This window comes from Phasianus colchicus, chromosome Z, assembly GCF_987193195.1.
Source record: "Phasianus colchicus chromosome Z, bPhaCol1.hap1.1, whole genome shotgun sequence".
In the NCBI taxonomy this organism is placed as follows: domain Eukaryota; kingdom Metazoa; phylum Chordata; class Aves; order Galliformes; family Phasianidae; genus Phasianus; species Phasianus colchicus.
The window spans coordinates 387822-412920 of record NC_143476.1 but is presented as its reverse complement, the minus strand read 5'-3'; the positions used below and the strand labels follow the sequence as shown (position 1 = coordinate 412920).

The 25099-nt window shown below is 43.1% G+C and overlaps 2 protein-coding genes across 3 annotated transcripts; one reads left to right on the top strand and one right to left on the bottom strand.

The window, feature by feature from the left end:
- The first annotated feature begins 27 nt into the window (after positions 1 to 27).
- Positions 28 to 22733, top strand: DNAJA1 (DnaJ heat shock protein family (Hsp40) member A1). Of its 2 annotated transcripts, none has more exons than XM_031609563.2 (8): positions 28 to 269; positions 378 to 555; positions 1521 to 1625; positions 1738 to 1965; positions 3310 to 3424; positions 5153 to 5268; positions 5782 to 5882; positions 6157 to 7437. In XM_031609563.2, exons 1-8 carry the CDS (start codon positions 138 to 140, stop codon positions 6373 to 6375), a joined length of 1194 nt encoding a protein of 397 aa, XP_031465423.1. In that variant the 5' UTR covers positions 28 to 137; the 3' UTR covers positions 6376 to 7437. The 2 variants fall into 2 exon arrangements, with proteins under 2 accessions (XP_031465423.1, XP_031465424.1); XM_031609564.2 differs by lacking the exon at positions 6157 to 7437 and adding an exon at positions 22307 to 22733 and having other exon boundaries at positions 29 to 269.
- Positions 12259 to 24139, bottom strand: SMU1 (SMU1 DNA replication regulator and spliceosomal factor). Its single transcript, XM_031609565.2, has 12 exons — positions 24029 to 24139; positions 23650 to 23860; positions 22971 to 23123; positions 22311 to 22421; positions 21489 to 21617; positions 20190 to 20309; positions 19696 to 19812; positions 19363 to 19490; positions 16670 to 16796; positions 15424 to 15591; positions 14994 to 15146; positions 12259 to 14356 (listed from the first exon to the last, which is right to left on the bottom strand). The coding sequence occupies exons 1-12, from the start codon at positions 24052 to 24054 to the stop codon at positions 14258 to 14260; spliced, it is 1542 nt and encodes a 513-aa protein (XP_031465425.1). The 5' UTR covers positions 24055 to 24139; the 3' UTR covers positions 12259 to 14257.
- Positions 24140 to 25099: the final 960 nt, after the last annotated feature.

The following is a 25099-nucleotide window of genomic DNA, read 5'->3' as shown; positions in this document are numbered from 1 at the left end:
CGGGGCGGGGCGGCGCCGTCTCAATAGTCTCAACACGGGACCGGCTCCGAACTTTCCAGAAAAGTCGGGAGCAGAGAGCGGCGCGGCAGAGTCCTGCAGAGAGCGGGAGCTGTGCGGAGCTGCCCACCGCCGCTACCATGGTGAAGGAGACTACATATTACGACGTGCTGGGGGTCAGCCCCAGCGCCTCGGCTGAGGAGCTGAAGAAGGCGTACCGCAAGCTGGCGCTGAAATATCACCCCGATAAGAACCCCAACGAGGGCGAGAAGGTGCGCGGCGGGCGGGAGGCGGGAACGCGTGAGGGGAGAACGCGTGAGGCGGGAAGGCGGGAACGCGGGTCGCTGAGGCGCTTTGTGTCCGCTGTGTCTCTTGTGCAGTTCAAACAGATCTCGCAGGCGTACGAGGTGCTGTCCGACCCGAAGAAGAGGGATCTGTACGACAAGGGCGGAGAGCAAGCCATCAAGGAGGGCGGCTCGGGCAGCGGTTTCGGGTCTCCCATGGATATCTTTGACATGTTCTTCGGAGGCGGCGGGAGGATGCAGAGGGAGAGGCGAGGTACGGGCGGCTGCGCTGCCGGCGGGCTGTGAGAGGCTCGGAGCGGTGCTGCTCACCACCGAGAGCCGTGCTTTGTGGCGGTGTGCGGCTTTGTGAGCTTCCCCGACCCCAGCAATCCGATCTGTGGGGATGGAGCGAAGCGCTGTCCCAGCCCCAGCGTGCGCTCTGCCGTGCTTTGTGTTGTGAGGGAAACGTGGGGGTAACGAGCCTTGAAATGAGTGCTAAGAAAGATGCCGCGATAGCGAAATGGAAGCTGGTCTTCCATTGTGAGCGGCTGTATCTGAATAAGATAGCCGAGTTGCTTTGGCTCTGGGAAGCCTTGCTGTGGTATGCAGTTCGCCACAGCTTTGCTCAGTCCGGTTGAAGTGCTGCTCAAAAGTTAAAGTCTAGAGATAGCGCAAGGAAAGGCTGATATTAAACTGCTTAAAAGCAGCACTGGCCGCGGCGCTTCTCTTCCTAAGAGAATTTAAAGGTCTGTATCAGAGTATTCTTAGTAAGCTGAAACTTGCTGTACTTCCCTAAGCTGGTTCCTTTGTTCCTGAAATTGTAACTAATTCCTGATTGTAGTTGCTCACAGTTGCTCAGTTTAGTTTCCAGAAGTCCCCTCACGAGAGGGGAAAACACCTAACTGGCTTTAGATTGTGCCTCCCACTTCCTTGTGGCAGAATTGCAGTTAAAACAGAAATTTTGAATCTAGAACTTAAATGTAGCCTTTCACGTTTTTGTTGTGTACACTCTGCGTTCTCTCAGAGGTAAGTCAGATTTCTCCTAATAGAAGCGTTAATGCCTTTAGAACCTTTACCTAACTACAGCACAGCTGGGAAACTGACTAATACAAGTGATCAGAGAACTATGTTGAAACAAGATGTTAAAGCTTACAGAAGCTTGTTTCATCGTGGTATGGAAAACTCAGACTGACTTTGAGTCCAGGCTTACAAACTTAAGTTAAATGCTTTCTTTCACAGGCAAAAATGTGGTCCACCAGTTATCAGTAAGTTTAGAAGATATGTACAATGGTGCAACAAGGAAACTTGCGCTGCAGAAGAATGTTATCTGTGATAAATGCGAAGGTAACTGTGGGACATAAATTATAGTTCTTTCTCTCCAAAGATGCAGAATTAAGTTATGCGTTGCCAGAAGCACCAAGAAAATGCAGTTACCCATCTCCAATTCTCTCTTCAGGTCGTGGTGGTAAGAAGGGTGCAGTAGAATGCTGCCCAAACTGCAGAGGGACAGGCATGCAAATCAGAATTCACCAGATTGGGCCAGGCATGGTGCAGCAGATGCAGTCTGTGTGCATGGAGTGCCAGGGGCATGGAGAGCGCATCAGCCCTAAGGACCGCTGCAAGAGCTGCAATGGCAGGAAAATCGTTAGAGAGAAGAAGATTCTGGAAGTGCATATTGACAAAGGTGAGGTGTCTTGGTAAGATGCGAGGCTAATCTTGGTTTTACTGACCACTGCCTTTGCAGTTCTAAAGCACTAACAAATAGATAGCGTCCACTTGGTGAGTGGCAGCGTTGAAAACACACAGTGAAGTAGCCTGTTGCTGTCCTCAAAAGTAGACCTGTTTTTTAGGGAAGGTTTACTCTGTGTTAATTTTTTTGTGCAGATAGCCGAGAACAAATAGGCAAACATGCAGGATTGTAAGCAGTGGATTATTTTTACCTACTGCCATTCTGTAAGTGCAGGTTGTGATCAGGTAAATGTATTGGGAAAGCTGAGCCAACGAGTGATGAGTTTTCTGTGCACAGGGAAACTATGCAGACTCCGATCACTTCTACTGTGCTTCAGTGTGAAGGGGAACCAGGTCTGCTACATTAATTGGGTGCAAAGATGGTGCTAAGCCTGTAATGCTTAGAACTGTTTACAGTGCAACCCCTACAGTGCTGCTCAGCATAGTTGATCTTTGCCTAGCAAAATGTAATTCAATATGCGAACCCCTCACAGTGGTGGGAGAATGCAGTGTGTTTAGTGTGACAAATACTTTTTCCTTTGGGGATTTCCAGAAGTTGGATGGAGGAATCTTGGAAGGAATGCAGCTTTTAAGACAAACTACACTAGCAAGCGGATTTGCTTTGTACAGATTTGCTACTGATTATTTTCTGAAACTATTTTGTTTACATGTAAATCACACAGTACATAATGCCCGGGTTTGTTTTTAGTGGAGAAAGCATTAAATTTTTTAGAAGGAGATGACGTAGAAAAGCTGCTCTTCTTTTGCTCTTTCCATAGTTGAAAAAACTGAGTTAGCATGAGGCAGCTAGAATACGGTGGATACATACACTGGTTTCTGTGCAGGTGAAGTGGGTTTCTTACTTGACAGATAAAGTCCTAGGTAAAGTAATTCTTGGACTGTGTAGTTGCTGAAATCAAGTTTCATATGTCTCTGCCTCATATAGTTCTAAAACTTAAGGTTAAGTCATTGCTTCTCAGAATGAGTTTTGTGTGCAGTGTTCGTTTTCTTGTCATACTCAGATTGATGCCCTTGAAGATTTTTATCTTGACAAGTAGCAGTTCCGAGCTTTGGTTAAGCTTAATGGTTTTGAGCTGTATCCCAGTTTGGCAGCATTAACATCTGATGGAATTGTGAGTTGATTTGAGGGAGAGGGAGCAAGGCTTCAGGGGAGGAAGTTCCTGATATCTTGAATTTCAAGATTCAGTTACCTTCTGATACTGTCTTATGCCTCTAAAAGTATTTCTTGCTGCTGCTTTTTGTTTTTTAAAAAAATGAAAGTTTTTTTTTTCTTCAATAGGAATGAAGGATGGTCAGAAAATAACATTCCATGGTGAAGGGGACCAAGAGCCAGGACTAGAACCAGGGGATATTATTATTGTCTTGGATCAAAAAGACCACTCTGTATTTACAAGGTAAGAATTTTGTAAGTCCTTGATGTTAAGTTTTGAGGTACTTGTTCACATGCTTCCATGGTTACAAAGGACTTTTTCATGAGAAGATGAGTAGATAGGATCGTGTGGCTAGAAGTCAACCATGAGTACTGATGTGTGCAGAAATCCTGTTTTCAGTGAAAACAGTCTGTATTCTAACAGCACCAGGTATTTTTGAGTGAGCTTTGGCAGTGGAATATCTGAAAATTTCTTTGTTTTTTCTAGGATAGTTCACTCCTTTACATTAAAAGATCATGGTTTAGCGTAGGCAGCTGTTTATTGCCCACTTGACTCCAAGGCACAAAAATGAAGTGTCAGTATTTTCATTTTTCTTCAGGAATCCTGTCTGTAACAAGCTTCTTGAGTGTAGCATACACCTTTCTAACCAAAAGCAGTTTCCCCCACTTTTCCCACCTAAGTGATTTTATTTCTGCCTGAACACAAAGTGTCTAAGAAGCATTGAACATGTCTGAAGTATTTTGTTAACCTATTAGTACTGCTTTGGTGTTGCAAATGTGTTTGTTTCAAGTTACAGTTTATGGAATGAGCCTGTCCAGTACCTTTAGACTTGAGCAGTGCTGGTCATCTTAAATAGACGTCTTGTGTTGGACTAGGTGTTTTACTGCTTCTGTTTAGAGCATTAAGGAAGGAGCCAGTGGATGTAGGAGGACATTTATCTCTTTAATGTCCGCAGTTGGCATTGTACTTGTGGATAGGAATGATGAGTAAAGATTTGTAGGAAACCAACAGCTGGTCTGCATGACTGTCCTCTGTGGTGCTGGATGCTGTGCTCACAGGTTAAGAATCAGTTCTGTTCACTCTGGATATGATTAGCTAATTTTTCTTCTAGTGAAATCACGTGCTCAGTCAGTTATGCTAGAGGGACAGCTTGAACAAGCTGCCTGCATGGCTACCTGGATCTTGAATTTATAACTCTGCTTGCTTATTTTTGTCCATCTTCCTTCCCACTGCCTTCAGTGTCCTTAGGTAACACTTGATATTAGTGGTCATCTAGTGTTGTGCTGAGGTCATGCTGCTTCTGGGACAACTGGAGTGTTCTTCTTCTCCCTTCACAGTCTAAAATTAACTTTTCAGGCAAGTCTCATTCCAGAGACCTTTAAAATAGGGTGAGTGAAATAACTAAGTTCTTTTAATGGGCTTGAAGATTTCTTAGCCCTTAGACATGCAGTGCATGCAGACGTCACTTGCACTGCCTTCCTGAAGTCAAAATAGGAAACTAAAACAATCAAAACGTCCAGATATTTTGTGGTTTGTTCTTGATCCTTCACCAAACCCAGAGTGGGCACAACCTGCTTACGTTTCCCTAGTATCAGGTCTTCAGAAGTTGAGTACAAGAGAAAGGTGTAGAGCTGGATGATGCACCCAAGGATATTAATGTTAGTAGTTAACTGTCCCAGGTGTGGTTCTTATGCTGAGAGAGAAAATCTCTCCTAGAATTGAGTACAGCTGAGCCTTAGTGCATCTGTTTCTTTTTAATAAATGTGTGTGTTTTAAATAGTTAATAACAGCTCTCAGTATGGATACTGTTCCTTGATGCTTCCTTGAGCTGTTGCTTTAATACTCAAGACTAATTGTCCAGACTTCTCTCTATTAAAATTATTTTCCTTAGTAAATTAGCTAATGGTGGTGGGATTGATCCTTTCATTGTTTCCCCTTCTCTGTCACTGTTTTTGATTGGTTCTACCCTAGACGCGATGAAGACCTTCTTCTGTCTATGGACATACAACTGGTTGAAGCACTGTGTGGCTTTCAGAAGCCTATTGTGACTCTGGATAATAGGACTATTGTTATTACCTCCCATCCTGGTAAGTGCTTCCTTGCATTCTGCTAAAAGTCCAAGCATAGGTAAGCTGTAAACTTAAAAAGCAGAAGCAGTCCCTCTTCTTGTTGTACAAGGAGTGTACGTCAGTACCAGGCTTTTTCTTCCTAGTCTTTGCAGTACCAGCCTTGAAACAAGAAGCGATTTTTGGATAGCAGTCAGCAGTAGTGATCTCTTTATGTGATGTAGTAACTTCCTTCATGGACACTTGAAGGCCATAGATCTCTAAAAACTGCTTTTTCAGCCATGGAACTGATGGAGCACTTAGCATACTTGTAAGTGTGCTTCCTTGAGAAGCATAAGAAGGTTACGAGAGCGTGATGTGGATGTCCACTGGCTTTCCTTCTTGGATGTCAGCAGGCATGAAGTCCCTGTCAGACTGCTGCTATCAGTGTAGTTGTCTCTATACAGTGTAGAAAGCTACATAAATACTGAAGGGAGTTGAAACTAGATCTCCTTCCTACCTATCCTATGTTCCTTCTTTGCTTTTTATTTTTAGGCCAGGTTGTCAAACATGGAGCTATTAAGTGTGTTTTAAATGAAGGCATGCCAATTTATCGCAGACCATATGAGAAAGGACGTCTCATCATAGAGTTCAGGGTAAGTGTGTCAACTTAATTCCAGAGCACACAGTTCAGCATCTGACTTCCATCCAGAAGCTTACTTATTCTCTGGAAAAAAGCTGATGCTGGGAGCTGTGGAGGGAAGCTCTTTGTGCTAGAGGAGATTCAAATCTCTGATGTCAGATATTTCTTAAGCACTGGGCTTAAGTCAGCTGTGATGATAAAGCTGGCTTCAGCAGATAATTTGACCTATAATTTAATGGAAAAAGGTAAGTTCAGGTATACTCAATTCCATCTCTTGATGATTTCAGGTGAACTTCCCAGAGAGTGGCTTCCTTTCCTCAGATAAGCTGTTGTTACTTGAAAAACTGCTTCCTGCAAGACAGGAAATAGAAGAAACTGAGGAAATGGAGCAAGTGAACTTAGTGGACTTTGATCCATCTCAAAAAAGAAAACATATCTATAATGGGGAAGTCTATGAAGACGATGACCACCATCCTAGAGGTGGTGTTCAGTGTCAGACATCATAGAAGGGCCGTCAGTAACTTGTGATGCTTGTTTTGTATGTGTTAGTGGATGAGTGAAAGACTACAGGCAGTTCACTGTCACTTCTTGCTATTCGTTGTTATAACCAGCCATAGTTGTTTTATCTAAAAAGCATAAAGGAAAAAAATAAACTAATGAAACTGACTCTCCAACTTGTGTAAAGCTCCAGGACGCAAGCTCAAATTAAACTGAGCACACTTCACCTCTGCCTGATGATACAAGACAGCTCCCTCACCTGCTAGTCTTTTCTTTCAAGCCTTGTAATTCCTGTATGTGTGCAATTGCTGAGGCTTAGACTAAGCTGCTGTGGTGATCTTTTTGTGTATTCTAGGTCTTATACTCTAAAGTATGCACAAGTGCATATAAGTCATGGTAAGACATAGTTACTAAGCTGTGTACCAGTTAGGATAACATGTTAATGTTTGGGGCTTGCACTGGTGTTTGTCCAGTAGGGATTGGCTTAACACAGCCACATAATACATGAAGCTAATGGGGATGTGGTCAGTTTTTGTAAACCCATTAAAGTCACATGACCTATGAGTTCTCAAGTTTCTGCTCCTAAGGTCAAACAGGTTTTTTGCCAGCTCTGCTATGGCCTTGGAGCTAAATGTGAAACTTCGTTCAGGTCATTGCTGACTGCTTTTTTGCTGATGTTCTGCACAGTACTGGGTTTAGAGCCAGTGGTTGTTTGGCTACTGCAGGGGGGGTTTCTTTGCTACCATGCATGAGTGAAAAACTCCAGGCATTATCAGCACATGTGCTGTTTGGGGATAGCCTGCCAGCATGCGAAGCTTTACTTTGCCCTTAATTCTGAAATTAGATACCCTACAGTGGTATGTCATGGAGAGCACTACTCACCCTACTGGTGGGCACATGCAAGCCTGCAGGAGAAAGAAATTTATTGTCAGCATGTATCCCAACTGACACATCTAGGATGTTCTGAATCTAATGTATTGTGTGCATTATTTTAAGCTGACTGTTGAAAATTTCTGTATGAATGTTCTAATTATGTAGATGAAGTATTTCCAATATAATTACAAAATTGTTCATTGCCTCTTTTCTTAGAGCAGCTGTTGGTTTAAAGATTTAACACCCCTCATTTTAGGCAGCTATTCACAGAAAAATCCTAGTAAAAAAACTTCTTTCATAAAATATGCTGAGAGGACAGGTCCAGATGTAACCTCCAGCATGGTAGTCTCCTACCATCTGGTTCAGGATGCAGCTTACACTTTTCATACCATGCTGAAGAGTTGTAGTGAACTGTTCTTCCTTCACAAAATGGCTGTTACAGGGCTGGTGTGTTTGTTGTATTATTGGAAGCAGCTCATGAAGAAGACTTACTTTTTGTTATAGTTGGTACATTATCATGTACCGATCAGTGTCAGTTCAGCAACCATCCTCATTTAGTTTCTTCCCTTGCATCAGTCACCACCAAAACACCTAAGGACTGTCATGTCAGTGCAGTATCTTGAGCATGACAGTAGGCTGTCTTGCTTCACATGGCTGTGAACTGTATCAAAATATTGCACAAGTTCTTATTCTTGGAGAAGTGTAGATCAGCAGCACTGATGCAGTGGATGTAATGCTACTGATCTTGATTGATTTTCAAGATTGTGGTGGCCAATTTCTGCTCTGTGAGGACACCTCTGCTAGTGTAGAGAATGAGACTAGGTCTAGCTTCTGAGTGCTTCCATAAGCCTTGGCAGAGCAGCCCAGGAAAAGGTCCTGCTGCTGCTGCAGGAAGGGCAGCAGAAGTACCACTGGTTAAAATACTTAATCTTGAAACCAGCTTTAGACTAGCAGAGGCCACATTCCCTCTCCACAAACACTTCTCATTTATAGGGTTGTGAGGAAGAATGGAACACCCCACTTCCTTCTACTACAGACAGACATCATGAAGGCAGACATCTGTTTCTGGCTGTCTGCCTCAAGGGAATGAAAGCTAGGAAATAATAGCAGGGTGAGCCCATTGGTCCCCTGCTACCAAAGAGCATATTTTACACAGACTGCATGAACACACGAGTGTTGGTGTGTCCCTCACTAAACACTTTTTGGCTATCTCCTTGGACTACCTGCTGCTGCAGGAACATTCCTGTCCTCAATTCTCAGCAGATCAGACTGAGGAAGGCGGAAGCCTGCTTGCCTAGAGCTCTGAGAGCCTCAGTCAGGTCTGGCAGTAGCACAGTGACAAGACTACCTAAACTGATCTGCAACTGCAGGGCAATCACCAGCCTCTGCACCCCAGATAGGAGAGCCATGGTACAGGCCTCAGACATGCATTGTTCTCCTGGAACACTACTCATGATTATGGGACAGCAAGCAGTCACAGCATCTGACTACAAAGCCACAAACCAAAGGTGGTACAGAGGAGATCCAGCAGTCCTCAGCTCATTTTACTGAGTGAAACATAAGGTCATTCTGGTGGTAGGAAACAGAATCACAGAATTGCAAGGGTTGGAAGGGACCTCAAGGATCATGAATCTCCAACCCCCCTGCCACATGCAGGGCCACCAACCTTCCCACCTAATGCTAGACCAGAAACATACACTATGAAGAAAAATGAAGGTTCTATGGAGGCAAAGAAATACACTAGGTGCAAGGATTCTCCAAAAAACACTGTCAAGTGAAAGCAAGAACCAGCATGAAGGACCCAACCCTTAGAGTTTCACACATGATACTGAGTAAACAGTGAGGCTTCACATACAGAATCACACAGAATGACCAGGGTTGGAAGGGACCTCAAGGATCACGAATCTCCAACCCCCTGCCACATGCAGGGCCACCAACCTCCACATTAATACCAGCCCAGGCTGCCCAGAGCCCCATCCAACCTGGCCTTGAACACCTTCAGGGATGGACGGGGCATCCACAGCCTCTCTGGGCAGCTGTTCCAGCACCTCACCACTCTCTCCATAAAGAACTTCCCCTTATCTGCCCTTTCCAAGAGTTGATTCCCCTCCTGTTTGTAGGCTCCCTTTAGGTTCGGAAGGCTGCAATGAGGTCACCCCGCAGCCTTCTCTTCTCCAGGCTGAACAAGCCCAGCTCCCTCAGCCTGTCCTCATAGGGGAGGTACTCCAGTCCCCTGGTCATCTTTGTGGCTCTCCTCTGGACCCTCTCCAACAGCTCCCTGTCTATTTTGTCCTGGCTTCTTCCAGTAAGCACAATATATTTATAGCAAGCAGCAAAACACTGTCAAAAAAATGAAACAGGACAATTTTTTTCTGTCTACTTCCATTTATGTAGGATAGACAACTGAGAAAACTGACGACAGAGCAGCACAGAATAGCTGCTTCCATGACTACCTGCAGTTATACAGCTTCTGATCAACTGAGTTGACATTTACAATCATCTTGGCAGTGTTTAAGATTTGAGAACACCAAATTCAAGTTTATAGTCAAGTTTATAGTCCATTACGGTGATTCTTTCCACTGTGCATCAGGCAGGTAGAGGACTGAGTTTTTTCGCCAGGAATCTAGCGTACCTCCACTCTTACAACCTTATTCTGTTAAACTGAGAATTGCCCCTGAAGCATTTTTTAGCAATCTGCAATTATTCTTGTTCCTGCCTGTTTAACTTCATAAAGGAGAGACCGTAACTGTCCTCTCTTCCCCATGTTTTGTCTACCTGCTGTCCAGCAGCGCTGTAGGAAATTTGCTCAGCTCACAGGTAAACCACATGATCCCAGCGTGCCCAAGGATAAGCAAGGAACTTGCCCTGTATGTTTTTCATAGGCAGCTTCACCAGGGAAGGCATTTTGCTACTGGCTGGCACTCCAAGTATTAGTTAGGCACAGTGCAGGAATGATGTAAGCACACAGAATCACAGAATGGCCAGGATTGGAAGGGACCTCGAGGATCATGAATCTCCAACCCCCCTGCCACATGCAGGGCCACCAACCTCCACATTAATAACCAGCCCAGGCTGCCCAGGGCCCCATCCAACCTGGCCTTGAACACCTCCAGGGATGGACATGTCCATCCACAACCTCTCTGGGCAGCCATTCCAGCACCTCATCACTCTCTCTGTAAAGAACTTCTCCCTGATATCCAACTGAAATCTTCCCTCCCTCATCTTCAAACCATTCCCCTTTTTCCTGCTGTTATCTACCCTTTCAAAGAGTTCCGCTTTTCCAAAACCAAAAGGAAATGCCTGGTTCCATATTTTCTTAAGAGAGAGGTACTATAGTTCTCAAATAGAGGATACCACTGCAAAGCATAATAAAATTAGGAGGTTCCTGAATTGGACATTAAGAAGACTGACTACCGAATGCCACCCTTCACTTCAGTCTTTACTAGCAATGCCTACCTTCAGGAATGCCCAGGTCCTGGAGATCAGGAGTGACTATGCATAGCAAAGGCAGATGAACCCTCAGTAGAAGAGGGTAAATTTGCAAAGATTTGAGTAAACTTAATTATGTGAGTATGTAAATGTTATGTGTACATACGTCCCCGTGCTCTGATGAGATGCATGCACAACTGAAGGAGTTGCCAGCTGTGACTGCAAGGCCATACAGTCACGTTTCACTGATCATGGCAAATGGGAGAAATCCCCAGAGACTGGAAGAAAGCAGTCCTGTCTTCAAGCAGGGCAAAAAGAGGACCCATGATGCTACTAACCAGCCAGGCTTACCTTGATTCACAAGAAGGTGATCATAGAATCACAGAACTATGAATTTGAGTTGAAAGGGAACTGAAAGCCCATCCAGTTCCAATGCCCCTGCCACAGGCTGGTTGCCACCCACTAGGTCATGTTGCCCAGCATGGAGGCAACCAGAGCTTTTGTGGGCAGCCTGTTCCAGGCAAATTACTATGCTGTCTTCACTTCAACCACATCCATCTCCTTGTATCTGGCTCCACAGGGAGCTGAAGCATGCCAACTATGCCTTTTCTAGTTGTGAAACCCTGCATACAGCCATTCTTCTTGTGGTTCACCTGAGCCTACACTATTCCCCCTGGACATTCAAATCTGAGTTCTCTTGCCCTGTCTTTTATAGCTGCCATGATTCAGGTCACAGGGTCTATTTACAACTATCCAGTTAACAGTTCCATCAACAGGAACTGGAGCTGAATTAATTGTGCTTAAAAAGGACTCCTTAAATTATACAGACAGTAGGCAAAGAAGAAAACGCAGTACCCCATCACTGATTTTTACCATCATCTTTCCTTTAAGTTTCTGCAAAGTGGTTTTTTTTTTTTTTTGTCTCCCCTTATCTCAGACTGAACACAGTTGTTATCAAGCTGCTCAGAATCACAGTCAGGCCAGCTCACCCAAGTTCATTGTTCAGAATCCTCTGATTCACAGAGGCCAGCAGCCACCTCTGAAGATTATTTGGTTCCTCTAAATTAAGAATTTAGCTGCTGCTTAAGTCATTCATAAAGGATATTTTTCTTCTGAGAAAGTTTTTTTTACAGAAGTGAACAACTTTTCAGTTCTCAGCTAAGCTATGCCTTACTAAAAAGTCAGGGATGGACTGATTATTCTCTGCAGCAGGCAAGCAGGCAGTGGCACCAACACAGGATTGTACCTGGTAGATAAGTACAGATTCATATGTCACTTAGACAAACCCAATCACATTAGAGAAAAGTTACATCCACACTTGCAGAACTCTGAAGGAACCCAAGCTTGCTTATTCTTTGCTGAGACACAGCAGCTCTTCCCCATATATTCTGTAAGTACGTGTGGACAGGCAGCTTTTTCCACCCAGGCAAGGCTGAAATTCCTTATCTCCACTTCAGGAAGATTGAACCACTATGATTTAGCAATTCTGAATTGACCTATGAAACTTAATTTGATAGTACCCCGAGTGCCAAAAACACTGCACTCACCTATGTATCACAGAACTACCTAATTCTAAATAAAATAACTCAAGAACAAAAGTAAGGTCCATGGGTGAAGAACGAACAATGCTTTCTTTAATGCTAATGAAAGCATTCAAGATTGTCTTGCTGAAATCTTATATTCAGATAAAAACCACGTAACACCTGCCTAATTCTCCAGAGATAAAATCTCTTCCAAGATTACACTAAAAAACAATTAGGAGTATTTTCAAGATTACCATTATACTTTCATGCCCCATGTCAGTAATTGTACATACTGTAGCCACAGCCAAGGAGGTAAGTCATGCCACGGTCCTTTCACAAGTATTAGTATGTACTATTTCCTGCTTCTGGGTAGTGGAGGCAATAAGCTGTAAAACTTCTCAATAAAAAACATAAGAAAGGCCAGATTTCCTCTGAAAACATACTTAAAATCTTTAAACATTCAGGCAGTTCTATTTGATTCAACAACTTTTCTTTCAAAGAACAGTGTAAGATACCATTGAATCATTTGAGGATTAGCAGTTCCGTGTAACCCAAAAGGGAAGTCAGCAACAAGTCAGATGATAAAGATATTGTCAGATGTTTCCAATACACCAGTGTATTTTCAGGCAGAAAAAAAAAAAATCACCTTTTGCTATCTAAAAAATAACTTTATTGCTATTATCTAAGGGAGTAAAAAACAGTTTAGGAAATAAAACATTACAGCTAACATAGAACTAAATCTAGATTTGCAGTGAACAAGCAGTGCTGTATGAGAAATTATGCTAAAATTATTTTACGTCTCTTTATACCAATCACACACATGGGTCAGTGCCAACAGGTTAGTCCTTGGCTGACAGTCAGTACTTGCACTAGGGTCATGCCCATGAGCTGAGAAAGACTGTGAGATTAACTTGGAACTCATTTATTAAGTCACAAAAACTTATCACTGTTTGAAAGAAAGCATTCTGCAAGAAATTAAAACAGGAAGTGCAGCAGATTCAGATCTACATGCATTTGTCCAATCATTACATAGAAAACATTTACTTTAGCTGCATCCTATAAGAGCTGTTGTCAGATTTTATAAGATTCTGGTGAACATTCGTAATGGTTTGCACTAGCCAACATCTCAAACAATCATCTGTTCCAAATGGAAGAGCCTGGGATTATTCTACCTTAGTGTGAGACCTAAGTATCACTGTTACCATTAAATAGGCCCACTTGAGTATGCCATGCCCTTTTAAAAAGAGGAAGTAAGTTGAAATTCAAGGTATTAATGTATGTGCAACATCAGTGCACTGGGGACTTGGTCTGTGTAAAACAGGCCTGTTTTAAAATACTGATCCCGAGGCCTGTTTCAGTTAAAGCTGGTCTGAAGACAGTATATACCCAGGTAATTCCCTCTAGATGGAAGCAAATGAAAACAAATGACAAATACAAAATAGGAACCAAAATACATTTCACTGCCATGTTAGGCAGTTTTATAAAGGGACGGCCTATGAAACTGGGAAGAAAAGTAGTTTCATTCCGAGGAAGCTATGTGTCTATGAATAATGAAAATGAAACACTGCAAAACACATTGGACTACAAAAGCTTCTGTCTTCAAGCAGAGGACAGAGTAGTTTTATCTATATCCCAGGAAAACTGCCTTCATTTCAGCAGTGGAAAGTAGGAAGCCTTCTTATCCCCATATCATTTAAAGCCTTCTTATCCCCATATCATTTACTGAAAGCACTCTTCTTTATTCTGGTAACCTGTTGTATGTTTAATTCCTAGCTCATTCACTTGTATGAAGAGCACACGAGTACACACTTCCGGAGACAGAGCAATCATTCACACAGAAGTTGCTATGGCTAATCTGGTAAAAAAAGAAGTATTTCAAATCAACTGATGCTATATCTAGCAAAAATGTAGCTAATTTTTGACCAAGAAACTGAAATGTTATTGTCTGTAAAACTGAACTAAAATTGAGCAACTATCATGCTCTGTGCATTTAGACCTTGCAAAAGCACAAACATCAACACCCTGCAAACAACAGGCACGCTTCATAGCTTATTGCAAAATCAGGTTATGGCTTCCAGAGCTTGAGAAGGCCATCTTCACTGTAAGTGGCAATCAGGTTCTGGTGAGGGTGATGAGCAATGCCAATGACATCTTTTTCGTGAACCTAGAGAATAAGCAGAAAAGAAGCTTCAGGAGCCTTTCTTTAGCATTAACTCAAGCCAGATATTTTCAAACTAGAGAGTAGAGGAAAACTGGATTGAGGGTCAGGATAGTTTGTGCATACAATAAAAGCAAAAAAATAGAACCTCAACGTTAAATTCCAGCTTTTGTGACACAGCGATTACATTTTTGTTGGGAGAACAATTTCATCTCCTACCCACTGAAATCCACTACACAGAAACGTTCCCCATTACATGCTGACATTCAAAGTTGGCACCTCTGTTTGGTGTAATTCAAGACAAATTTAAGCCTGACAGCTTTAACTCTAGCAACTTGGACAGATTCTCTACAAGCTAGAGCCCAGGTTAACATTTGCTCTAGTTAACAGTTTCAACCAATTAATTCTTGTCCCAGGGGGAAACATTTTCAGAACTACTAAAATAAAAAATGTTCCAAAAAAAAAAAAAAAAAAAAAAACCCAAAGCCTCAGCACATTCTGGAGTCAAGCACTCTGGAATGCAGTTGCTACTAGTTGTGGATGCTAGAAGGGAAAGACTAATTGGTACAAAACCTCTGGCAGACCTCACAGGTAACAAGCATTTAGATCATCAACTCCACATAGGCTCAAGCTACAGACTTACTGTCAGTGTCCTCTCCAGCTTGCCAGTCACTGTGCTAAAGCAGTAGAGCACAAAGTCTTCACCAACACAGTAGATCCATTCACCACGAGGAGAGAGCGCACAGCAGACAAAGTCACCACCTTCTCTCTTACCAGAGCTAAAACTTCTTACAATCTGTAAAGACACCCCCCAAAAACATTGCACAAGATTAGACTGGGGCACACAATTACCATTTTCAAGGTAAAAACATTTAGATAGTACTAGGTCTATTTAGAAAACATCTCTCTCCATATCAGTAACCACTTCCTTCAAGCCAAGATATTCCGCTAACTGCGTCCGGAGCAGTTTGCCATGAAACTGAATTGGAGAAATCAGGCTCAAACCCTACACAGGATGCTGACATTCCTAAAATGACTGAAAGACTTGAAAGGACACCACTAAGATCACATACCTGACCCTGCATGTTCATAATGACAACTGTATTTGATCTGTTGCAAACAACAAAGTGTTCTGGGTTTTTAGGCAGCAGAATGACACTGTTGACAGTAATGTCTGTCCCTGCTGTGCTGCCAAGAGACTTGAAGGTGTTTGAGCACTCTGTCGTCTTCACATTCCAGACCTAGCATGAAAAACAAAATTAATTACCTTTAAAAAAAGTAAACAAAAATTGCTTTTTGGAGCTGACTCGAGGTACTAGATTCAGTCTTTTTAATGCTACTGAAGGGAACTAGGGATAGATGCATCCTGTAAAACAATAAGAATTATTTTCAAGTGTGGACACCATGAAAAGTTTCACTATGACTGACCTGAAAGTGAATTTCTACTGCCCAAATTCAGCCTGGATCCCTTTCTTTAAGGAGTCTGTCCTTATAAGCAAGTCCACACTTGCTTCCTGGTTTTAGCTAGCACCTGTAAATATACGTGTGACCTCTGCACATGCAGCCTTCCTACACAAGACAGACATGAAGATGGTGAAAAAGCAAAGCCTCTCTGATACCACAGTAAGTGATGTTCCACCTTGGAGTTGCTTCATATACTAAAGCAGGCTTTTCCTGCCATTCAGAAACAGGAAGTAAAACTGCTTATTTAACATTTACAATGAAATTTAACTCACCAGCTGTGGAATACATATATAGTTTACATGCTACTATAACCAAAATGGAAGACAGAGTCTCCTTATGCTGTTCACACTATTGGGGCAGTCTGGCAAATAGGACAAATTCAAAATTAAGGCTTCTCTGAATACAAACAAGATCCATCACACTCTCCTTCCCTCCACCCCCATCTACAAACCATCTCTGTCTCCTTACCCCCACAACTGCACTGCACCAAGCTGCTTCTATATTATATATATAGCCAAACCTATCATTTCTGCCATCAGTGTAATTAATATGAGGCTATCCAGCTCATACAGCAAACAACTCCTAAGCATCAAGAAATAAACAGGTGTCCAACACAGTGAGCAAGAAAATGCCATTGTTTCAGACAGAGAAATCCCCATGTGTTAGGAAGAGAAGCACCATACCCAATTCTGCTTCCAGAAGAAGCAGAAACCAGCAGCTAACCACGCACTTACGTCCTTCTTTCACAAACACGTGGAAAAAAATGCAGCAGACTCTGCATTACCATTACTAGTTCTCATTTGCAGCAGTTTACAGCAAAGGTGTGCTACTAAAGAAGGGTGAGCACTATCTTACCTTCACTGTGCCATCAGAGGACGCGCTGATAATATAGTGACCATCCTGGGTAAAAGTAGCTTCATTGACGAAGGAGGAATGACCACGGAATTCTTTTAAAGTTTTGCCAGATTTTAAGCCATGAATCCTGTCATGCAACAGAAGTCAGATATGAGTGAGCAACTGAAGTAGTCTGAATCACCACAGTATTTTAAATGTGAGCTACGTTTGATAGGTAGCAAGAAGAAGTGCCAAAAATCTCCAAACTGTATTTTTTTTTTTTTACCACAAATCCCTTTCAAAGATGCTGTGTGTTCCAGTAAAAACCTTTGAGAAAAGCCATTGCTTTTCAACTTCAAGGACTCGTATGTAATATATTTTAGAAGACAAGACTACAAAAGAGAAATTATGAATCTGCCAAACAAAAACTTTAAAAGGGTAAGCACTGTAAGCACTGTCTTCCCTTCACTGTGCCACCAAAGGAAGCATTGATAATTCAAGTTTGGATTGACCTCTGTGGGTCTCTTGTTCCACAGACTCCCTGCAGTAAAGCTGACTGTTAAGTGATACCAGCTTGCTTAGGGCCTTGAGAAAGGCTTCTTCCAGTTGAGTTAAGACAGTCTCCACGAATAGAAATTTTCACTGCACACTTCCACCAGGACTGTGTGACACTCACATAGAAAATAAAAGAGCATCAACCAAAACCTTTCTGTGAAAAGTTCTCTCTTTATACCAGCATTTTTCATTTGAAATCTCTTCCCATTATCTCCCCCTTTTTTTTTTTTTTTGCTGTGCAACTTCATCATTTGCCTGCCTATGCTATGGGTCATCTGTACTGTGACTTATATGGACTAATAGCTCCCACTGAGATATTTTGTAATGCCTGTTCTCTGTGCAGTTGCTTTCAGATCTCTAGCAGCACCCTCATTTTCATTTACATTCATTACTGTTTGTAGCACAAGCAAGAGGCTAAGGCTACTAAAAGTTACGTAATCCCATTCAATTAAAAATAATCATATGAAATTGTTAGGCACTGGATCAATCAAATTCATATCACAAGTCACATGTAACTCAGTTTAGAAAGGCACAGATAAGAAAGTTGGAACCCTTGGCAAGATGGACAGATGGGGTGTGAAAAACTATAATGTTGAGAACTGTTAAACACAAAGTGCAACCTCACACTTCAGAATCAAACAAGAACTAACTGGTTGCAGAAATCTTCAGAAGAGGACCTGGCAGTCCTTGTGAAGAGGACCCTGAAAGGCAGCAGAAGGCTGTGGCAACAGGGAACCCAACCACACACCAGCATGCACGAAGCAAGGCACAGTCTGAAGATCAGGGCTCCCTTCTACATGGAAAAAGTGAGGCCATCTCTGGGGTATGATGTCCAGTTTAGGGCCTCTGCTACAGAAAAGAGATGGATGTGTTTGAGAATCCAGTGCTGAGTGGGTTGGAACAAGTGATTTCTGAGGAGGAGCCATATATGTTAGAGAATCACAGGATAACTTAGACTGGGAGGAACCTGACATAACACACACTCCAGTGCTCTCCTCAGTGCAACAGCTTCCAAGTCCAGTCAGGTCACTCACATCCAGTTTTGGTTAGAAAGTCTTCAAGGGTTGAAATTCCTCAACCTTATCCAACTCTCTCCACAGTCCAAGTATTAACTTCAAGTGGAAAAAAAATAGTGTTTCCTTATAAACTGTCAGAATTTCCTTTTCTGGAACTTGTTCCTCCCAAGAGCCATGTACTTTTGAGAGAAGTCTAGTGCCATGACAAGTTCTAGATGAACCAACGAGGCACCTCTTTCAGCTTTCTGTTTTGCAAGTCAATCAGACCCAGTTATCAGCCTGTCTTTGTATGTTATATGCACTTGAAGAGATACTCAGATCAAAAGTGAGCAGCCTAAAGCGCTGGAGGGGCTAGCTGTACAGCACTTCCTGAAACACATGGGAAGTCCTGTCCTTAAAGTTCTCCAAATGCATCAACCTGGCTGACTTAGAGCACCAGATCTCTGGTATTTCCTGTCAGAATGCTGAGAAACAATAGATGCCCATAAAACACATTCTTTGGGTCCTTGTACTTGTTTCCCCCTTGGAAAGGTCTCTTGATCCAAGAGGAATAGGAGGATGGATCTAGGGACATGAACTTGGGAAAGTTCTACTGCACTCAGCAACTATCAGGAGAAGCAGAGAAGATGCAGCAAAAGTCTTAAAAATGCAGAGAATTTATAATAGATAGAATAAAAAGAAGAGCCCATTGTTCTGCTGCAGGAAAAGAAAAAAAACATACTGGATGGAATCAACTACTGTCATATCACTTACTGAAGGCAGTGATTGTTTGCAACTGTGTTGTTCAAGGCCATTTCAAGAAATGTTATGTCCTATTAGACTTGGGTCCTTCTTACTGTCTCTAAGTTTGTTACAGAAAATGTTACTTGTGAAGGTTGACACGTCTGTCTTTTAAGTTGGGAATCTCATGGGAAATAAAATATTTAACGTTGATCTAAGCAGCAACAGAGATAAGGAAGCACTGTGTCCCTGCAGCTGGAATAAAGCTGTTAAGCACGGTGGCAGACCAGACTTTCAAACTGAACCTCTCCAACCCCCAGAAGTCAGCTCTCCTATTAGCATTAAAACTCTACAAATCAAAGTTTAGCAATTAACGTGAACACTATTTTTTCCTGCATTATAACTCACGTTTTCTCATTTTACCTGATTGTCTGATCAAAAGAAGCACTAAGAATTTGGCTGCTGTCCTTAGAAAAACTCAGGCATGTAACACCTTTACTGTGGGCTCGTTCAAATCTCCGCAGGCACTGACCGCTCTGGATTTTCCACACCTGCAAAGGAAAGAACAAAGGAAACAAAAGGGGTTACTTTGTACTGAGATCAGCGAAGCTGATACATCAGAGCCAATATGTATCTGTTCCGGGGTCATGCTAAACTGCCTCTGTATTCATGCGTTAACTGCAACATTATTTCACCATGACAAATGAATCTTTCAGGTCACCACCCCTGAGAAAGTACTTCAGGAAGGACTCCTACCTTGATCTTTCCATCTTGTGCTCCAGTCGCTAGCATTTCTGTATCTCTGCTGAAGCACATGCACAACACTGCATCGTCCATCATCATAAAATTATCTTGTGCCTGGTATTTCAGATCCTAAATGAAAGCAGAAGATCCACCAATCAACAGCAAATTAAACAAAATATAATTTTACGCTGATAACTATTAGCACTTTATTACGTGCTAATAGCTTCAACTTCAGCTACATTTTATAGCTTATCATCAAACCTCACAGACTTATAAAGACCAGAAAATGCTGTTGTCACCATTTTAGAGGCAACAACAAATACCTGGAAAGGGGAAAAAAAGTGTCATCACAGAAGGAAGTTGGCGATAAGGGAGAATTTAATCAATGTCAGGATTCCAGACCAACACAAAGCACCAAGCAGGCACCCTTCACAGCCTCACAGAAGCCAACAAAAGCATACAGGCTACCTGCTCCAGCTAATAAGCTGTCCACAGAACAAACATACCTTCCGAATCTTCCCAGTAGTGAAGTTCCATACTTCAATGAAACCATCCACAGAGCCAGTGACCAGATACTGACCGTCAGGTGAAAACCGAGCACACTCCACATGGGACTTCTGCCCAAACTGTTTTATAGAAGAACAAAAATTAAGCCTAATAAGCAACCTAAATGAAAAGAAGCAATTCACATTAAAAGAAAAAACTTCCAATGTTTCTAGAGATATGCAGTCACATATCTGATATTAAGGCATAAGGTTTTTTTGTATACATATATTACTTGGTAGTATCTGCTAAGTGCTTAAGCTAAGCACTTCATACTAACAGAAGCAGTAATTTTGGTTAGCTTTTCTTCAGTGAACTGTAAGTGTTAACAAATACCTTCCCAGTACTCAGTAAATATCAGCAGATTCCAGAAATCTTGATGTGTTGCAAGTTACATCACTTGGAATCATTGCTTCTCTAGGAAAATTTTCACAGAGAGTTTGATATTTTTTTTGGTTTTTGGTAGAAAAAGAAATATAAGTGATGATGGCAAATAAGTATAATAAAATGTTTTCACTAGTTAATACATAAATCCAAGATAAGTACTGGAAAACGAAACAAATTCTAATGCAGCATTACCAAACTGCCCCTGAACACAAGAAATAAATTTCACAAAATCACACTTCTGAAAAACTGTATCTTCTGATCACTGTGAAAACTAGTAGAGCTACTACACTGAACTGAAATTTCTTACTGCACAGGATTGTTAGGTAAATTTCAAAGACCTTCACATAAGAAAACTGCTTGTTCCATAGTATGAGTGCTGCAGGACCACAGTGTCATTACAGCACAGTTTTCTTTCCCTTTTGGAATCTATGTGGCTAGATTCTTACGAAATAGACAAAACAGATACTGATTACATTATGTGACAAGTCCACAATCAAAACTTCAGTGTTTCTCAGAAATGCTGTGCACACATATTAGCTTAAAATGGTAGTATTTCTATCCAGAAAAAAGGAAGAGGACTAAGGAAATCAATTCCTAAAGATTCTTTGCGGTGAAGTCAAAGAAACATTAAGTGCTTCAACCACATTCACAAGTCCTGTGAGCAACTAATCTTGTTAAGGCACCTTATTTCAGGCTTTCCTAAGGAAAGCATTTGTTTCTTTGATGAAAGAAGGCACAGAGGACAAGGAGAGATGGAAAGAGAGAGAGATTACTTGCAATAAAGAACAGACAAATTCGGAGAATCTGTAGCTCCTAACATAAAGCATAGGAAGGAACGAGCATGGTAATAGATACACAATGTAAACAAAAATCACCTTAATATGTCTGCTCAGCTGTGTGGGGAACTTTTCTTCTTCTACATCTTTCACAGCGGCTTTGCCTCTGAACAAGTCAATTGTCATCCCAGGAGGGAGCAGGCCCTGATGCTGTTGCCACTTCAGTGCCTTTTCAGGAATTGAAAACAATACATCCACTTTATCAGTTAGTAAATACCTTCCTCCTCAAAGCTTTTTTTTTTAAAAAAAAAAAAAAAACAAACAGTGAGTTCAACTCAAGAGCAAACAAGATTTAGATTATGCTTCCTAGATTATAACCACAATAAGAAAGGAATAGCATGAATGTCCTGATGTCCCCCCCTTTTCATTCTCCCTTTGGTATGCAAGACACAGTATGTACAGAGTGTGATGAGTCTGCCTAAAACAGCTTATATTAAATTCAAAAGTCAGGCCATGTTAATTATGGCAAGATACTTTTTAAGCTTGTAAGTATAACAAGTTATGAGATAAGCCACTAAACAACAAAATACATGAAAAATTGTTTATATAAACAAGCATAATTTGAGAATCAGAAAGTATCTTAAGTACAACTGCAAAAACAGTGTGTTGTAATGCTCATTTTGAAAATAATCTCTATACATTGGGTATTTATGAGGAGAAACCTACTAGATAGATTCAGAGGGCTAACATTTGCTGCAACTTACCAAATCTTTGGAGAAAAGACCATTTTTAACTACCGTACATGTAAACATGCAACACTTAAGTTCTGTTTCCATGGAGTTGAAAGATGAACTATATCGTATTTCATTTTATAAGACAAAGATCTACAGAAACTGACACAGTGATTTTTTTTCCAGTTACCTGCCCCAGCAATGCCATAAGACGAGATGGAGGTACCACGCTGACCTCTCCAGCTAAAGCTTGTGCAATAGCAGCTCTCCGCTTTTCTTTGCTGCTTCCATCAGGATATGCCTAAAGAGAAGTCATCTCTATGAAGTGATTCCTCCTAACTATTTTTTCAGACAAAATTTCATTGCTCCAAACTGAATACGTTTTCATTTTCTAGCAGGCACTTGAAAACAACCCTTGTCTTTATTTCCAGACCTTCAAACACTTAAGGTTTGCTTTCACTAAGAACATCAGATTTATACAATCAGAGATCATTCCTTCCTACTACTATTATTACTGTGCAACATCGGTTTCATTTACAAAACATTTTCTCTCGCATCTGTAAGATAAGGGAGGTATCAAATGAGGAACACAGCATCACCCTGTGGCAGGACAGCAGAACAAATCCTGGACTTGCACCAGCAAAGCATATCGCTGTTCTGCTGCCCTGTGATCAAGAATTACACATCAGTTCTATACACTTCATAAAACACCTGAAACTGTGAACCTGCATGTTTTTACTGCCAGAATGTAAATGAAAATATGCTGTAAGCCTTTAACAATTTGGACTAATGCTAGGAGTCGAGCAAGACAGCTTAACATTGCAGAGTACCCGAGAAGAGCATAACCTACCTCACGAGGATCAAAGTAAGATCTGGCCAGAAGGTTTTCAAGGTGAATGTACCGCTCTGGCTGAGTCTGCTTCAGCATGATCATGGGATCTGTCTGCCTGAGGAGAGACCTGGCAGCACCCAGCTCCCGGAGCTCAATCAGCTCCAGCACAACCTGCAACAAGGGATTAGCATCTGCATCAGCGAAGATGAATCATGAGGGAGGGCAGAGTTGGGGGTCAGGAAAACTTTCTTCACCAGAGGTCAGTGAGCATGGAACGGGCTCCCCAGTAGGCAAAGCCACAAGCTGCTGGAACTAAAGGAGCATCCTCACAATGCTCAGATGCAAAGTTTGGTTTTTAGGTGGTTCTTTGTGTTCTAAGTTCTTTACTGTGAGAGTGGTGAGGTGCTGAAACAGCTGCCCAGAGAGGCTGTGGATGCCCTGTCCCTGAAGGTGTTCAAGGCCAGGTTGGATGGGGCCCTGGGCAGCCTGGGCTGGTATTAATGTGGAGGTTGGTGGTTCATCATCCTCGAGGTCCCTTCCAACCTTGACCATTCTGTGATTCTGCGTGGAGCCTGAGGTTGGACTCGGTGCCAGTGAGACCTTTCCAGCTCAGAAGAGCCGATAAGAGGTTCTATAAGAGAACACGTGCAAAACAGAAGAGGCCTAGAGAAAGCCACACGCTGCTCGTGCTGCCCACCTGCTCGTAGAGGTCGATGAGGGTCTTGTCGGGCAGCTTCAGCGACTGTATGGCCTGCAGCACCGTGTCCCAGTGCCCGCTATTGATGTCGGCCACGAAGCTCTCAATGCTGTCCACGGTGTTGAGGGACACGGTCGTCTCTTCCTGAAGGGTGGCGAGGGCCCGGTGCAGGCTGTTCTCCTTCAGGTACTGCATGATCAGCCGGATCACACTGCGGAGTACAGCCCGGCTCACAGCAAGGCCACGCCCCGCCCCGCAGCGGTGAGGGGATCCCAGCGGCCACCTCCCCCCCCGACACCGCTCCGAAGCACGGCACGGCACGGCCCGACCACCCCGCCCCCGTCCCCGTCCCGGCCCCGCGCCGCCGCCACGCACTCACTCGGAGGATTCGATCTCGATCGACATCTTGAGAGCCGCGCCGGAAGTCCGCGCCGCTTCCGGTCTCGCGACAGCGCACTTCCTGTAAGCGCCGCGCGGGCCTTCACCACGTGACGGGGGAGGGAGCGGAGAGACGCCCGGCTCACGTGGCGGAAGGCGGGAGGAAGGCGGCGTGCGTGCGCGGTGCGGCACTCCGCGGCAGAAGGCGGGGAGGCTGCGCCCCCTGGCGGTGGTGCGCGTCACCGGGGTGGTGGGGGACGCGAGGCGACGCGAGAGACAACGCTGCTAAGCACGCAGAAAAACTGGGAGCCCATCCATGTTGCTGGACTGTGACCGAGTCCAAAAGTCTGCAAGCCCTGGTTAATGCCAAAAGTCAAATAATGCTCACTGCCCCCCCCCCCCCCCTCGCTTAGGCGGATGAGGGGGAGCTGGCAAGAAGGAAGAGCCTTGCACGGGTTGCTGGTTGCACCAAGAGTCTCAGCACTGCTGTCTCCCCGGCGTGGGGCGCTTCCTACCCGCTCACAGCCCAGAGCTTGGCTGCCAGCACAAGGGCTTGTGAAATCTGCTGCAGTCAGCCTCTCTTGGATGGACTCGTTCCTTGCTGTTTGTTTAGGCTTGGCGTGCGATTTGCTGGATGAGCCACGGAAAACAGCAGAGTGTGAGAAACTGCCTGCCTTTGCCAAGGAAAGCTGTTCTCCTCTGTCTCCGTCCCCTGAGTGCTTAAGAAAGTAATCCAGTAACATAAAGTCGAAGAAGAAGTACTGAACGAGGCACGGAGTGAATGTTTGGCGTGCTGTTGTTTCCTCTCAGTGATCCCAGCTCCTTTGTCCTGACTGCTGTTGCAGAGCTGTGGGGATTGCAGTGGGGAAGTATCAGTTTGGCATGCCAGGCACGTCGCTTTTCAGTCACAGGTACATAGGAGTCTGCTGAAGGTTGTTTTGAGAACAACTCTGATCCAGTTGGTAACAAAGCAAGGCCCGCTGTTTGCTTTAGCCAGGCTGAATTACACGAAGCTGCAAAATCCAAAGATGGCAGCTATTTTCGTGCTGGCAGCACATGGGAGTCTGACTCA